The following is a 17,835-nucleotide window of genomic DNA, read 5'->3' as shown; positions in this document are numbered from 1 at the left end:
ATTTTATTTTCAGGAGCTACAGCAGTTTCTGGTTTTCTGCTTGACTTCTCTGTGCCATCAGCATCTGACTATAGAGAACTCCTACCACAGAGGTAGGCTTCTCGAAGTCATCTGCCAGTAGCTTCCATGGCTGGGTCATACCTAACCCTAAGCTGCCTCACACACTTGGAAGCATCCAAAAACAGAGGTCTAACAGTCAGGTCTCTTTGAATGTGAAACTTCAGACCTAAATTTCAAAGCCAGTGTTGTCCAATTCCTTACACCTTCTCCATTGCTTCCACGCTTTCCCCTTCCCTGCCACACACTCCTCCATTCAGATTTCCCTGAGGACTCATTTGCGTTTGAAATAGCATAGCACATGTGGGTGGCAAAGTTTGGTAGAAGAGAGAGATTCTAGTAGCATCACAAGCTTACTCTCAACAACAAAAGTAAAGACCCTTTGGCTTTGTGCTGTGTGAGACATGTGCAGCCTTCTGCCAGCTCTCCTGCTGGCTTCACAGTGTTTGCAGAGTAAGGAAGAAGACAAGAATGGTCAAATTTTTTACAGGTTGGATGCTCTGATGCTGACTCCCTGATGGGCTCAGTTCTGCCTGTAGATAAAATCGCCATTCAGAGTCCAGCGGAATAAGTCAGTCTTGGCCTGACCACCCACTTTCAGAGGAACTTTTTTCCTTTCAAGCTGTGCATGACAATGAACTGCCTTTGGCATCTGAAGGCTCTCCACTCAGAATGTAATTCCAAACTTCAAAATGGTGGTTAAAATGCCAATGAAGGACATGATTAGTTGCAAGCTTGCTCATGTCTAACAACACACTGCAACAGCAATGCACCATAACTTAGTAATTGACCTAACCCATCCCCATTTTTACCACAGTTGCGCTCTTTGACTCAGCCAGCCTTGTTGTGTACCTTCAGGCATGGATAATGGAAGATAAGAGTTGCTATACTGAAGGCAGCTCTCTCAAGCCAGTTTATCTGCCAAAATCACCATTTGCAACAGAAGCAGGCTCAATTTCACATGTGAGGCTTCTCACGTGTACCAGTGTTCAGTGTGCTCCCACTACACCAGCTCCACTTTGATTTCCCTCCCTGAGTTAGCTCTGGTATGCATTACTAGAACTACTCTCATGACTGCTTCTGCCAGAAGTCTCTAACATTGAAAGTACTTCTAACCATCCCTTCTCACTTTTCACAGCACATTCTCTCTCCTAGAGTTGCCCCAGGACTCTGCTTAAGAAGCTCTTGAGCAACTTGCAGAATGGCCTTCTCTATTGTTTCAGAAGAATTCTTTTCACTGCATTCCTCAGGCTGTCATGAATCTTCCTCTTGCACAACCAGCTCTTCCAGCTTGAGCAGAGCTGGACCTGGGATCTGTATCCTTCAAGACAGCAGTTGCTAATTTAAGTTCATATTATACCTGCACACACATGCACGTTATGTGCTAAGAGATCCTTATGGTTAAAAAGACAATTTGTGTATTTCTTGCATGCTGCAGCTTAGTTGATTTGCCGAAGTTACAGGATGAGGGATAAAGAGGGAGTGGATTATAGGAAATGAGAGCCCACTAAATGTCCTTCAAACAACTAGAACATAACAGTCCTTTGCTAAAGAATGAATATTTTATAATATAGGCATGTATGCCTGATTGTGTGCATACAAACAGCCTAAATATTGTAGTCATAAACAGCTAACTACTTGCATACTATAATTACCCATGAAGTAATGAGTGGGTATTTCTTTAGAGCACTCATACATGCTCAGTCCTATTAAAACTAGTGAGAGTTGCATGAACCCATTAATGCACATTAAACATACAGTAAAAACTGTGGAATTAATATATTTGCAAATTAAAGGTACTTGTTGTTTGCCTCTAATACCTGGAAATTTTCCTTACTTTTATTAACAGCTTGGTTTAGAATTAAATGAGCTTACTTTATGTGCACACATGTTTTAATGGAAGTTTTTTTGCCAAAGCTGAGACTACGCTGTTCCTTGGAACCATGTTGTTCCAGAGAAGACAAGCGACACAGGCACAGAGAGATTATCTGCGCAGCTGAAGTACATCTGGTCAACACAGTAGCTCTGTTACAATTTTATGCATTTCCATAGTCACAGTGGATGCGGAAGAACCTGTTTATGGAAATACAGAACAGTAATTATAGGTATGCGTATACATAGATATCTTTATGTGTGTATGCACATATACGTCTATACTTTTTATGAAACAGAAATGATCCCTGCTGCTGAAGCTTGGGGAGATGATCTGATGTGGCAGGAATGTCAAAATCACTGGATACACCCTTCCAGCAATAGGCAGAGAGGGAGGCTAACAGCTACTGCATACTGGAAGATATTGTTACTGCTACTATTCGTAAAATGTTTTTAATTCCTAGAGAATAAGAAAACAGACTTTTAAAAAAGAAAATATTAGAACTAATTTGGGCTTCTGTGGTGGGCTGCATCCTGGCAGGTGAAAAGGAATCGACTGCGCATCTCTTTGTGATGACTGCCTCAGTGGAAACAATCATACTTGCTGTGGGCTAATGAAATGCAATCTTAACTGACCTTGTTTCCTAAATACAAAAACAAAACCCCACTTGGGAGCAGAATATATCAGGTGAAAATGTTGATGCATGAAGGCATTTTAATGACAGTTCCTTACTAACACTTTTTTAAATGTCCATAAAATGATACCACCACAACCCCAGCCACATTCTATAATCATAAAAGTCTTTGATTAAGAACCTCTGTTCCACTGGCTAGGAAAAGAGATGAAATAAAGACCTTTAAAACCAATCCTGACCCCTTTGCTGCTATCACATGGTGAAAAAAGTAAAGAGAAGTACACTTGAAGAGTCAGAAAATACAAACTGTAATAAAGGAAGACAAAGGTATCAGTAGAAAATGGCTATTGGGATTAACTACAAAAAGAAAGAATATGAAGTCTGAAGCAACCTGACTCATGGAATGCTGTAATAGTTGCCTGAACAATTAATATTATTTTCTAATGAATCTTCAAAGACCTGAGCAGCATTAAGGAAAACAGTTACCTGATTGCATCACGGATTAGTTTGGGTTGGAAGGAACATTTGCAGGTCATCTAGTCTAACACCCCTGCAATAAGCAGGGATGCAACCAACTAGATCGGGTTGCTCAGAGCCCCGTCCAACCTGACACTGAATGTTTTCAAGGATGGGGCATCTACCACCTCTCTGTGCCAGTGTCTCACCACCTTCATTGTAAACATTTTCTTCCTTATATCTGTTCTAAATCTATACACTTTTAAACTATCACTCCTTGTCCTGTTGCAACACACCTTACTAAAAGTTTGTCCCCTTCTTTCTTGTAGGCCCCTTTCAGTACTCTAAGGTCTCCCTGGAGCCTTCTCTTCTCCAGGCTGAACAAGCCTAGTCCTGTCAGCTATTCCTCATAGGGAAGGTGCTCCAGCCCTCTGATCATTCTCATAGCTCTCCTCTGAACTCACTCTAACAGGTCCACATCCTTATGTTGGGGGCTCCAGAGCTGGATGCAGTACTGGTGGAGTCTCATCAGAGCAGAGGGGCAGGATCACCTCCCTCAACCTGCTGGTCATGCTTCTTTTGATGCAGCCCAGGATACGGTTGGCTTTCTTGCTGCCTCACATCCAATTTTTGATTGACCACTACCCCCAAGTCCTCTGCAGGGCTGCTCTCAACCCCTCATCCCCCAGCTCTACTGACAGCAGCAGTTGCTCTAACCCAGGTGCAGGACCTTGCACTTGGCCTTGTTGCACCTCATGATGTTCACACATATCCACCTCTCAAGCTTGTCCAGGTCCCTCTGGATGGTATCACTTCCCTCCATTATTATCAACTGAATCACTAATCTGCAAACTTGCTGAGTGTGTACTCAATTCCACTGTCTTTGTCACTGAAGAAGATATGAAGCAGTACCAGTCCCAGTATGTACCCCTGAGGGGCACCACTTGTCACCAGTCTCTGTCTGGACATGGAGCCACTCAGCACTTCCCTCTGGATATAATCATCCAAACAATTCCTCATCCACCAAACAGTCCATCCTCCAAATCCATCTCTCCAATTCAGAGAAAAGGATATTGTGGGGGCCTTGTCAAAGGCTTATAAAAGACAAGACAAACAACCATAGCTCTTCCCGTGTCCAGTGATGTAGTCACTCCATCAGAGAAGGCCGTCAGGTTGGTCATGCAGGACTTGCCCTCGGTGAAGCCATGCTGGCTGTCTCCAATTGCCTCCCTGTCCTCTGTGTGCCTCAGCATAGCTCCTAGGAGGATCTGTTCTTCCTAGGCACAGAGGTGAGGCTGACAGACTGGTAGTTCTCAGGGTCCTCGTTTACACCCTTCTTAAAAATGGGTGCAATGTTTCCCATTCCTGTCACCAGGACTTCACCTGTCTGCCATGACTTTTCAAATATCATGGCAGATTACTGTTCCTGTACCATCAAACAGACATGCCTTAGCAAGCTGTACCTGCTTTGGGTGCTCACAACCTGAGCTGTGCTTCATTTGCCAAGGACATTGGACTTTATTTTACTTCCCTCTCCCTCCTAACCCAACTACTGATACCCAGTTACCCAGAACCACAAAGCAATAGGGATGAAGGAATAACTGCAGACACTGCATCCCTGAAAAAATACAACAGCTTACATCTCTTCTTATTGTAAGCACTGACAGTATGGACCATTCATCAACAGTGACGGCAAATCTCTTGACCAGCTTAGTCGAAATGGAGTTCAGAGTGACAATATAGACCTCATCAAATATGCACCTACTTCGGAGTCCTCAGAGCAACTGCTTGAGTCTCACAAGGTGTCTTAGTGAACATTCGGAAAGGGTGCATTTTTCACCCAGCCCATCTGACGTAGGGATACCATAGCATCACCCTTCAGTGGTTCTCTGCCTTGCCTACTGCTCTGCCTTTCTTGTGTTCTCCTGGGCATCATCCTTTCCTCCTTCTCTCTCACTGCTTTGCCTGAACTGGAGCCCTTGACTGACAGTGGGACTCAGAAAGGCCTTGGAGGAGGCAGAAGGAAGTAATGGATGGGATATATGTAGCTAGAGAAGCAATGGAGAAGACGGTGATACTGGGATGGTAGAGTGGTGGTACCAGGGCCATGGTGGTGATGGTGGGGCTGTAACACCACAACAGTGTGGTTTGGAAAGGAACGACTTGCCACTGACACACATCACTGGCTACCACGGGGTAATCCCACTTGCCTGACACAGGCAGTCTACATCCCTGCTTGCTAGAAGAGAAGATCTCAGGTCTTCCAGTGGGGTAAGTCTTCTCTATCTGCTGAGCATGAAAACTGCTGTGGGTAGTACAGGGCCCGCTGGGCAGAGCTGGGTCACCCGGCACAACAGTGGGGCTCCTACTCAGCTTCCTGACGGAACAGTGATCAGTCCCTCCTACGCACCAGTGCCCACTGCAGACATCACCTCACAGTGGGACAACAGCACCGTGCGAGTCTGTCTGGGGGTCTCTGTTGGAGAAAACGGGAGAAGGTGAGGTCCTCTCTCCCTGGGCTGGGAGAGGTGCCAGCAGCCCAAAGGGAATCAAGGGGACTCCCAGCCAGGTCCGCTCTGTGGCTGGTGCCACTGGCAGCTGCAGTACAGCCAGGGCCTGACCTGATGTGCCTGCAGCCCGTTTCCCCATCACCACCCAGCCCTGCTGCACAGCTGCTCCATCTCCCTGTGCTGGAGGGTCAGGCAGCGGCCGTTCCCCAGCCTCCATCAGAAACCATCTCCTCGTTCTCCTGAGCTGGCCCAAGCCCCAGCCAGAACCACTTCTCACTTTCCCTGCACCGCTCTCTACCACCCCCTCACGGAATCAGCAAGGACAACATACACACCCTAGTTTCTGGTCCCTGGTTTGCTCTGTTACACAGTAAAGAAGGGGTAAAATAAAAACCCTGACAGTGACCTCTTCACCAGGTCAGCTGCCCTAAACAGCTATGCAAAGCAGTAACTTGCACTCTAATAACCTGAAGTCATCCGCTGAAAAATCCCTGGTGAAATTTCCTGAAATCTCTAGTAAATATTGCACAACTCTGGAAACCTCCTTAGTTTCCTGCTTGCTTCTAGCAGGGAGATCCACCACATGCCTTCAGTGGTCAGCATCGGCACTACCAGCATAAAGAGGTGAATTCCAAAAGGAAACATTTGTGCTAGAATATATATTTAATCAAATAAGATTCAAGCTCATCCAGAGACTGGAGGCTGGGCAGATGTCAGAACTAAAAGAAATGAATTTAAAAGAAGTACAACCAAGTAACTTGGCGTGGTGGGACAATTTCTTACATGGCAAACCTTTCATTGTGGCTGCCTGCTTTAAGTCTTGCTGTCTAAATTCTGAGTTGAAAAAACAGGAAAACAGGAGAAAGGGTTGAGGCAGGGCTAGCATAGTACTTGGCTGATATTACATGTCATACTTGAATATACTGATGTTCTTTAAGGACATGACAAAATTATGTCTGAAGTAATTCAGACTACCTTTAAAACATGAGGTTTTGGAGACCATTCCACCACTACTTAATTTCTCCTTAATAAATTCTGTCGAGGTATCTAGAATTTCCCAACACAATTATTCTACCTCCAGCTTAAGTACCCACTTCCAATTTTTAATATGCACACACAGAGTTCAACTGTGAGGATTTTTGGTTTTCCTTTGTGACATCACCATTTCCTCCTCAAATCCTTCTGTCATTTAAACTTTTGATGTCAAGGACCAATTTTTGGTCTGCTTAAGCAGAGGGTTCTTTTATGGGGGTTGTGGTAATACAGATTTTGAAAAGTGGTTAGCATTGGTTCAGTATTCTGTCTCATCTGCACCCATGAAGTATCCCTACTCACCACTCTCCCAATTGTTAGAATAGCCCCTTAGTGAACATGTTAAGACTCTTCATACTGAGAAGTTACTACTTTGTTTTTCCCACTGACACTGTCTGCAGGAGATATGAATTCCCATGTCAACACCTTGGGTCTAGCCTTAGATACTGGCTTGTTGTTAACCATCGAAAGACTCCACAAACAGCTGTGGTTAGATCTCAGTTATATCTCTTCTCAAACCCTCCCTTTTAAATTGATACTACCTTGACAGCTCATCCATCACAAAAGAGCAGTCCAGAAAGTTCTCTTACCTGAGATAGCCCGATATTTTTTAAATTAAAAATTTCATTTAATGGCACAATCCGTTGACTTAAGTATTACAATTGATTATATTGGCAGTGCTTTGTATGAAGCAGTTTTATTGAAAAGATTGATTTTTTTCATAAATAAAAAAGGATATATTTTAAACTTTTTTCACACATGAACATAAAAACTCTGAAAGCTTTAGAAATGAAAATTAACTATACAAAAATTAGGCTATCAATGCTAAAGGCTTATCTTTTTTACTACTAACTGAAATACATTTGTATCTTCTATCAGTATAAAAATCTTCATTGTAATGGGTAATACAACATGAATATTTTCTTTAACTGAAGGTATTCACATTTTCAATACAGAGCCATTTCCAGCAAGTCCCATCAGTCTACACCTTTCTCTTTCGTGAAGTTCCATTAAGTTCTGAAGTGGGTATTTGCAGCAATTGCTGCTGCTTCTTTGCGGAAGAGGAAATCCATTCTTCTGAGCTAGACAAAAACACAGCACAGTACCTTATAAAGCAAGCGTTTTCCTTCTATATTTTTTATATATATTTGATATAATTGATGCAAAAGCACAGGGCTCCCACTAGTATAAAAATAACAAACCCCTATGTTTGTGCACAGCTTCTTATTCTTGAAATTATTTTGTTGAAATGAGGCATAGCATCAGGCTAATACTAGGTGTTTTAAATATATAACCAATTAAGTTCCACATGTGGATAAAAAAATTAGCAACAAAGAGACACAGTAATATAGTAAAAACTAGTTCTGAGATTTACAGAACACAAGTGAATAAGATTTAAATAATCTCAAAAATATGACCACAGCTTGGCAACAATATTGTTACTGAGGAGAGACATGAGAAATGGAAAAGTCAGTTCCATGTCATCTAGAAGATAAAGACTTATAGACTTCCCTGATATTTTTTCGGCTGTACTAATGCTCAGTAGCCACAGAGGCAATACAGAACTATATATACACAGGTAAAGATAACTGTCCTAAATACTTTAAGATCAGCTGACCTCAGACAGTTACTTAGAAAAAGTTATGCAAGAATGATTCTCTCTGTTCATCTGCCGAACATTTGACATCACACCTTAAAAGAATTTACAGACCATACCATCTCAAATATTTCTGGGGTGTAACAGAGTTGAATACATGGGGAATGTGAATGCACAAAGATGCCAATCAATCAGTTCATACAGAGAAACAGAGTTAGCAAGCAAATATATGTATTGAAGATTTGTATTTGTATCGTTAAATAAAGCAGACACTTCAAAGGAATCAAAAATTACCTTGAAAATCAGCCTTACAAAAACTCTACTCATTGGCTGCTGTATACAAATATGCCTTAAAAAATATATATATATTCCATGCAAAAAAAAAAAACCCACACCAAAAAAAACTCATCAACCCCCCCTGCAAACCCCACAAAAAACAAACACCCTTCCCCCCCCAAATAAAAATAGTTTTTGCTTTGAATTCAGGAGATGGGAAAATAATGACTAGATTCAGAATAGACTTACCTATACAATTTTTTCATTGTTTCTCTTCGCATTCTTTTGGGAGGGATGGGGGTGTCAGGCATATCTAACATTACAGGCTGAAGTAATGATTCAGTGACTTTATCTGATGGGGTCATACCTATGAAAAAATGGCAAGAAAGAATGAATTAAAAAAAAATTATGAAACCTATTGCTAATAAATGGTCCCTGTAACAGTAGTGTTAAACTTCTGAAGTAAGGCTTTAGACGTGCCATAAAATTTATAGCTACGTCATGTCTGAAACTGAGTTCAAAGATGACAGGTAGAACCATCTGCTTTATAGTTGTCACAGAGTGTGTTTTCTTAGATATATTTTAAAATATCACAAATGATTCAATATTAACATAAAACCAATTTCTAACTCAGAAATCCTATCCTTGCAGAATTAGATGCATTTCTTTTTCTTGCACAATGTTTTGTTTGTGTTTCCCTAGCAAAAGCAATTCAGCTCTTTATTACGCAGACATTTCAGAAAGAATGTCAGTGTTCTCCAGCACTGGGCCAGCCAGCCTGTTATATAATCTTGTATTAGGGAGATCATAGTTTCATGTTCACAATACACTAACTGACCACATTTTCATTATCTGAAGACACTACAGGGCAGTGCTGTTCTAGGCAATATCCACAGCATCATACTACATACTGGTTTTCTATTTTTTCCCTAAAATGAGACAACTCTAAACTCTAGATTTATTTTAACAATCTTCCTTCATAGTTTGAACATGTTAGTTTGCAACAGGAGAATTCATCTGGATACGTGAATTAACAGTTCTCCTCCTCTAGGACACCAAAAATATAATACAATAACCTACCCAATTTTTGTTCTATTAGCTTGAGGCTTTTCTCTTGTTCAGCAAGTTCCTGTCTTTTCTTTTGCATTTCTGGAGCGTTAAGTGACTGTAAATGTAAATCAAGGTCCTTATTCGCATTATCAAGTTTCAACACTGCTGTGCGGTATTGCTGCAGAAGATCTAATTGAAGAGTAAAATAATAAAACAGAAAACAGTAACTATGCGGTCATTTTGACTTGGAAGGCTACCAAACACAATCCACACACTGTAGAAGATTCACAAGAAAACATCTTTCAAACTCACTGCTTAAAAAACTCCACCCAAACTTACAGTGGACCAATTGTTAAAATGAGTAAAAGCCACGAGTATTTTGACTCCTCTTTCTTTTTGAGCCTGTACCTTAGATCACGAAGTACCAGTGAATTCTGAACATGACGTGGCCAACAGGCATTTCTTTACGCATCTTGTCGCTTGTGTGCTCCAAACTGAATTCTCTACCTTTGATGCCATTAAGTGTGCTCGTAATATGCTTTGCTTTTAATGCTACAAAGCTGAAGCTCATATTACTGACTTGAATTTTAGTCCACCTTGTGGAACAAGAGAATATTTACTGAGTTTCACTTTGTCTTACCTACAGATATTTAAACAAGGACATAGCAGCAGACTCAGATAAACAAGGGCCTATTTTGCTGACAAACTTTATTCCTCTTTTAACACATAAGACAAAGAATTTTTCTTTGTCTAGGTATTGAATAAATATGTCAGGTAATAAAGGGTTTGAGCATGTTAGCCCAGACTCATTCATTTTACTTTGTGGTGAATATGAGGCACCACAAAGCTTAACTGAACAATAAATTACCTTACATTTGGCACAGGGTGAAAGCATTCACATAGTTACTGAAAACTGACAAAAGGCATCGTAAATTCTTAGTATGTTTATTTTAGACGTACCTTGTCAGTGTAATCACAGTGTAAGTAACTATTTTACTTTTATGCTACAAACACAGAAGAAGAGCAAGTCAAAACTAATGTTAAGGCTGAAACCCAGTGCAAAACAAGTCTTTTGTAATGAGGTGCTGTCCTTTATATGGAATTTCACTATTATTTTCCTTTAAGTGACTAGTAACTATCCAAGTGAAATTAAAACATTCCTTTTCTTCTGCTATGTTTGTCCCTGTACTGAATTATAGACAATTCCAATTTAATTCACATTGGGTAGCAACCGAGTTCAACAATTGAAAATGGGCTGACAGAAAAATACAGTGTGCTAAACCCAGGATATTTCAGTCTGTAGCAGAAATGCTTACTGTGGTTTCCCTACATGTAATGTATTTTTACTGAAATGTTTAGGAAAGATCTTTTTAGTCTTCTTTCTCCCTCAACTGGTTAATGTTATGTAGTTTGCTCATATTCGAAGTTACTCCAATAAGTACAGGTGTTCTTTCTCTCTTGTTCTCTCCCACTCCTCTATATTGCAAGTTTCTAGGAAGACTGTCATGAAGAAACTTCATTTCCTTTCTTTTGAAAATTAAGTATTTAAGAACAACTTTATTTGTGATTAAGACTTTTTGGTGTTTTACAAATCAGTCAGGTCAGCTGTTATGTATCAGAAGCCACCATCTTTTAACTTACAACCTTTATTCTGAAAGGAAGACTCCGGACATAATGAAATGTAAGTGATCCCACAGGAAATAGAAGGTATTTTCCTGTTAGGGAAATAATGTAGAAGATGTTGTGCGCGACTCTTACAAGAACAGGAATTTTCCTAGCACTGCTTCATAGAACTTACTTGCACAGTAAGAAATTCTGAATTGCTGTATGGTATTTCTAAAGAAGAAAGACCCAAACCTTATTTTTCAAAGATGCTGGAATCCAATCAGCTCAAGCTTCTCATGCCTGCTGTCTGAATGATTACAACTGCTTATACGCTTTAACAAACTAAGATAAAGGGGGAATATCTCATGACTATTATATTGTCTTTCAGGAAATTTAACAGCTGTAAACTTTAAAGGAAAGGGAAATTCATAAATAGGACAACATACACGTCGTATTTCTTAAAATAACTGTATGCTAAATTGAAGTTTTCCTTTTTACATTACGTAAGAGAATAACAAACATAGGCAAGCAATATAATTTTGGAAGTTTTGTATTTTCATGACTTCATTAACCCACCTATCTGTCCAGCGAAAGCAGAGTAAAGTTTTGGCATGGGTGCTCCAAATACCATTCCTCTGAGTTTGTCCATTGGAGGAGCTTTATTCTGAAGGCCTCCAAATTTTCCATTACTACGAATCCTGTCGCCTGCCCTAGTCAGCAAAGTAGGGCAATGTGCAATTTTTACAACCTACACAGGTATAAAAAGTGATACTAAATTAGTAACCCCATGGAAAATCCAACTTTTCAGCAGTGCTGCTGTGAAGCTTTGTATCTTTCAGTCATGATGCACCTTGTTCTCTAATGAGAATGTATTTTATGAAATTACATTTAATGACTTTTGCTTTCAAGTAATGCTAATTATCAACATATACTGTGAAGTAATGTCAGTAAACTTCAGTGGTCATAAAAAATGTGAGCACTTACTGAACTACTTGATGAAGATGGCTTTTTTTTTCTTCCCCTCCCCAAAATGCACAAGATTTAAAGCATCTAAATTCCAAGGGATTTACTTCTTATAACATATTCAATAAAACTTCCATATAGTTGATGAAATTTACCTGTGGTGGGTGACTGAAATAAATGTCATGACAGACTAATATGGTAAAATGAACCAGACCTAATTTTGAGAAACGACCACACGCACTAACTCCTTTTCCTGAACAGACACAGATGGTCAGTCTCCTGACACTGATTAACAACCCAAATCTGATTCTACAGACTCTCCTGCTTGATTTTCCAGTAAAAATATATACTTTTTGATGAAAGAAGCGCATGCAGTCTTCACAGTTGAAAAATGTTCACTTGATGGATACAGAGATGGTTATAACACATGATAAAAATTAAAATATTAGTGTCAATCATCTGGATTTTTTACTATGACTGTATCTGCATTTCTGAGACACTCTTTGGAAGCATTTAAAACACTCCTTGTTCCCAGGTTACCAGCTAGTAGTAGCCAATAAACAGGGAACAGAATCCCACAATAAACGAGCTGGTCAGGCCCAGAGAACAGAACTGCACTGACTGTGAAAGAGCAAAACAGGTAACCAATTTTAGATGCCACCAGATTCCTTATTAACTTGTTCTCTGAAGAACAACCCCACAGCACAATTTCTTACACTTCTGCAGAGGAAAAAAAAAAATCCAACCCCAAGAGCTTAATGTTTAATCTGTACAGTTCCATATTCTTCTGCTGAATCATTATTTCAATTCTAGCCAACTTGTAAGGTGAAACAAAGTGCCCAGCGTGAGGACTTCCTCAGAGCCTCTTGCCTGCTAAAATGTGTCCTACTGAACCTAAATAAAATGGGTCAGAAAAAGGTCTCGTATGTTTCACATGCAATTTCTGTGGATCTGAAATTTCATCATCTGCCTCAGGTTCCTGTGTACTTGGAAAGCACTGATGCGCTTGCATTTAATACTAAACTGCAAAACTAAAACTGTTTATATTTAAAAACATGGTCTCTTGCTTGATGGCAATATTCACAGAATAGAATTTGCTGAATAGAGGTAATTTTGCCACTGCCAGTAAGAAGGATTTCATTCACCGTTAAGTGCATTGAGACCCACAGACAGAAAGCACACTTACAACTAATGCAGCATTAAACTCAGCAATTAATCTAAGTTTGTAATGTATTAAATATATAACTATCCAATATGTTTGTTTTAAAAAATACAAAGAATAATTGAAACATACCTCTTTTCTGTAATGGTTGGCAGCATCCAAATTATCTATAATGATAGCGTCACCCAAGAGCATCCCAAACACTGAAAAATGTAATTTTTTGAATCATTAATTTTTTTTGCAAACAAAATAACTTGAGTTTTGAAAAAATCAGTTCTGAGGCATCATTACTACAGCTTTTTAGATAAGTACCAGGAAAACAGCATCTGCATGTTTTTCAATGAAATTTTATTCTGAGATTGAGATAAACAGCAATCTCTTGTTTTCATCAAAGAATTCATAAAGAAAAAATTTACTATGTTTACAATCAATTATGCCATAAGACAATTATTTTCCAAAGTACTCACTTGATACCTTACTTTTACATTTATGAAGACACACATAATAAAATCCCAAGTCTTAGGAAATTACATACATGATATTTTTTTAAATTCCTTCCTGAATTGTGTTCTCAGTTTCTTAACATGTAATATTCAGTGGGTTATCAAAGAAAAAAACCCAAACATTCACAGGCTGATGATCAACTGAGTTTAAGACTTTTCTTTTGCAGAAAAAGCTGTTCTATACAAAGCCTAGCTTGATGCAGCCTTGCATGAGATATGTCAAGCAAAACAGTTTTTAAATTCCCCTGAGGGACATGAAGAATAATTTATTGTTAAAGTCTCTGACAGTATCTAATTTTCTGAAAATACAGTGATTAAAAATTGGTTTTTATGAAGAGATGAATATTTCAATACTGAGAAGCTGTGCAGTTAAATGAAGAACTTACTGAAATAATTACAAATTCCAACGCTCCATATTAAGGACTAGATCTCCTTAATCTAAGAAAAAAACTGTAGGAAAAGGATGTGGTCTCTGTCCCCCAGTGCCACCTCCCTGTGGGTGCCAGTGCTTTCCTGTCCTCAGTGGTATTTGAAAATGTCTCAATGAAGATTACTAAATGAATGATGATTTTTGATGTTTCTGTATTTTATCTATTACAAAGAAAGAAATTATGAACAATTTCTTTGATATCATTTACCTGTTTGACAATGCTCTACATTATCCGGAAATGTTAACAGATCTCTGGCAAATACAGGATTTCCAATAGGTCTGAAGGAGGTTTTTCCATTTCTTAAGTGAGGTAAAGGCCTGGTTAAGGAAAGGGCAGAGTGAGGTGGAAAAGAAAAAAAAAAGTAATTTGCCTTTATTTCATTATTGTTTCTGACAATCTCAGCAGAAATCTCAAATGGAATTGAATGCATCTTAACACTTCCACATTAGGTACTAAATGATCCTAATAGTATCCGAAATGCCAGTGATATTAAAGATTCTTTGGTAAAACACTAATTTGCAATGAGATGTATATCCAACAAGTATATATGACTAATTTTATGGGAAAGTTTTAATAATCTATTTTATGAAAAGCTAAGATTTTGGACCTTATAAATGTATCTGCACATTCAATCTTTTCTAAAAGGCATTTCTTCATGATATTATTCACAAATTGTTTTCAGGCATGGAATTATTGTATTTTCCGTTACCTTCCAGGAAACCAGAACAGCAGAATTGAGTTTTATAACTACAGATGATTTTAGCGAATGTACACTGGAACTGGATTTTTATAAAAGTTAGTATTTGATTTGAAGCAGTAGAATTATTTAGAAGTGGAGAAAAGGTAGACTGTCTTCTCTTTAATAGAAAAACCCTACTGAACAAAGAACAATGCACAGCAGAGGAGATAAAGCTACGATTTCAGCTAACACTTCAAGTGACATTACTGTTGTTATCATTATGAAGCTAGAAATCTTATTCTTTGAATCATTCATAGAAGTTTAAAAAACAAATTAGACAAAATAAAAAAAAAGAAATTGAATTCATATGAAATACAAATACAGAAATTTCATTGTTTTTCCCTACTTGTTCCAGTCAGGGAGCGTCTTCTTGTAAATAGAGTCAAGAGGTAACACTTGCTGTCGACCTTGAGTTTCATCAAAGATAGAACGAGCGGCTTCAGTAGTCAATGTGACTACACAGTCCATGTCGCTTGCCAAATGCCAAGAGATAACTTTTGCTGCTTCATCATCCTCAATTTGTGCTAAATGTGCAATCTGTACCACAAAAGTTAGAACAATCAACACAGAAGCCAAGGCCACTTCCCCTTTTCATACTAATCACAACCATCCTGCAACTTCAATCAGACATCTAATTCCCCTGTTGATGGGTCTGTTAGAAGAGCTAGTCATCTGATGGGTTGAGAATCCTGTCTTCTTTTCAATACTTCTCAAAAATTACTTGCATATTTGGTTGGCTAATATTTCATCACTACCATTTAATAACCAAAGTCATCTGAAGGCTTTCAGAGAGAAAACTTACCTTGCCTAAAATATCCTGGTTGCCTTTTGGATAGTTTGGGAGAGTACAAGTTCGCCTTGGCTGTTTCATTACTGCTTCTTGATCCAACATCTTTTGTTTTATCAGAGAATCCACATACTGAAGCTGAGAATTAAAATTTAAAGTTAGCAAGCATGTATCATTGGTCTGAGCTGCAGAAGTAGTTAATTTACTTGTTCTCAATCAAGTTCTTAATAAAAAACCTTCAATAAACCGAAACAGACTCTTAATATGTAAGGGACTGCTGCATATAATCTCAGAGGACAGAGAAAGGAGGCTCACTGCAGTTGTGACTGTGAACTTTTTTATTGCTACATCTTTTGTTTTAAAGACTTCAGGGAGCTTTTCACAAAGAGCTACTGGAGCTTGATTAGAGCTAAAACTGCAGAAAGTTTAAACCAGCAGGAAAAGACAAGCACGACTGTACAAAAAGAAGCAGTTTTAGAAGGGGACTATATCCAGGCCTGAAAAGTGTAGCCAGCAAGGGGAACATGGGTACCATGATTGCATAATGTGTATAATTTAATGTTACTGATCTGCGCATAATGACTGTCACATTTGTTTTTATTTGATCTGAAGACAGATGATTGTTTACCTATATATTTCTTAAAATGTTAGTAGCTTTCTGTAAAAAGTTTTAATAATATAACTGGATCTTTATATAACTGGATCTTTATGGGAAATTATCAGTGGGGTCCATTGCCCTGAATCTTTCAAATGTACTTTTATACTGAATTTGTCAGTAACATATGAAATTCTCTAATTCTCGCAAAAGAAGTGCTTTCCTTTGGTCTACTTTTTCCAGAATACATCCAGGGTACATTGATCAGCCTGCAAAACCCCATTATGAAAACTATCAATACCAGTAACATAATTGTTAACCTTAGCAGAAAGGTAAAAACATGATCCAAATGTGGATCAGAAATAAGATTTTCTTATTTTTCCAGCAGTTTCTTTAAGAGATAGTCACATTAGCAGAAAAGTAAATAAAAGAAATAAATTACGTTTGGCATTGTTCACGAATTTTCCTCATGGTTTAAATTTTCATGGTTTCTAAACAGGTTCTTGTGTATATACCAGTATGATTCCAGAATGTTATATGATACCAATTTCATACTAAGATTAGATTTATTCTTAAGATACGAGGGAGGTTAATAAGAAATAACTCATACTGTGTTTTTCTCTGGTAATTCAATTTGGTATTTCCTCAGCTGGCTCTTCAGGAGATTTTCTTTTGTTTCAGCATCTTTAACCTGACCTGAAACCGATAAAATCAACAGAGAGTAAGGAAATATTAGAAAGCAATGGAACACTTCTTAGAGAATTTCTTACAACAGAATTATGCCACCCACGGCTGATCCTATCTACTTCTTAATTTCATCACAGAATATCAAGATTTGTCCACAAAGATCTTGTGATTTGTCCAGCTTCTAATCTATTCCAGCAGCTGATATCTACTTCAGCTTCAGCAAGCAGTTACCCCAGTCCTTATATAATTCTGAGAATTTAAGCTCTTTTTTTAATTTTCATCCTTAATTATCTTTCCAAATGGTTCTCCAACAGGTGAAAGGGCAAGAGGAAAGGGAAGAGTGGTGGCTGGCACTACCCTCTTTACTCTCTTATGTGGGACAGCACTTCCTGGACACTATTTCCTCAAGTCTCATATCTCAACTGAAGTAATTTTGAAAACAAATGAGTAAATAGGTGAGTTGCTTTCCACTCTATTTATTCAAATAGGTTTCTATATGAAAATGTTATTTAAGCATAAAGTATAATGTTGTGCTCTAACTTACTCTCTAGAGATGTGCAAAAATCTGCAAATACAAACCAAAACCTTTTGCCTTTCACACTGGAATTCAGGAATTTGCATCCATAATGGAAACATGAAGCAAGCAACAGAAACATAGCCCTGTGCTAAAATTACAAGAAACAGCAGCATCTTTTAATTCTAGCACGCTTTACTTACATTCAATGATTACTTAAAATAAAATTTCAGAATGCATTTATTAAATCAAAGCTTCTGATCAATGGACAGGATGATTCAAACAAAAAAATAATGCAAAGAAAACATTTTCTTCATCTCTCTCATTCCCATAAACCACTGCCCTTACATCACTCTGCTGTTTA

General features: G+C 38.5%; 1 protein-coding gene across 1 annotated transcript in view; it reads right to left on the bottom strand.

The window, feature by feature from the left end:
- Positions 1–7,249: 7,249 nt before the first annotated feature.
- Positions 7,250–17,835, bottom strand: part of SMCHD1 (structural maintenance of chromosomes flexible hinge domain containing 1) — a 72,776-nt gene continuing 62,190 nt past the window's right edge. Inside the window, exons 40-48 of the mRNA XM_061448680.1 lie at positions 16,881–16,966; positions 15,691–15,813; positions 15,235–15,425; positions 14,357–14,466; positions 13,348–13,418; positions 11,667–11,838; positions 9,516–9,674; positions 8,685–8,802; positions 7,250–7,644 (exon numbers count right to left, since the gene is read on the bottom strand). Of these exons, the coding sequence (XP_061304664.1) occupies positions 7,545–7,644; positions 8,685–8,802; positions 9,516–9,674; positions 11,667–11,838; positions 13,348–13,418; positions 14,357–14,466; positions 15,235–15,425; positions 15,691–15,813; positions 16,881–16,966 (1,130 nt within the window). The 3' untranslated portion in view covers positions 7,250–7,544. The remainder of the gene's footprint in view (positions 7,645–8,684; positions 8,803–9,515; positions 9,675–11,666; positions 11,839–13,347; positions 13,419–14,356; positions 14,467–15,234; positions 15,426–15,690; positions 15,814–16,880; positions 16,967–17,835) is intronic.

The sequence above is a fragment of the Pezoporus flaviventris genome, unplaced genomic scaffold (genome assembly GCF_033815535.1).
Source record: "Pezoporus flaviventris isolate CSIRO_AGI_PZ_B2104156 unplaced genomic scaffold, CSIRO_AGI_Pfla_v1 ptg000007l, whole genome shotgun sequence".
Taxonomy (NCBI): domain Eukaryota; kingdom Metazoa; phylum Chordata; class Aves; order Psittaciformes; family Psittacidae; genus Pezoporus; species Pezoporus flaviventris.
The sequence above is the reverse complement of the archived record's forward strand: the minus strand, read 5'-3'. Positions and strand labels throughout refer to the sequence as shown.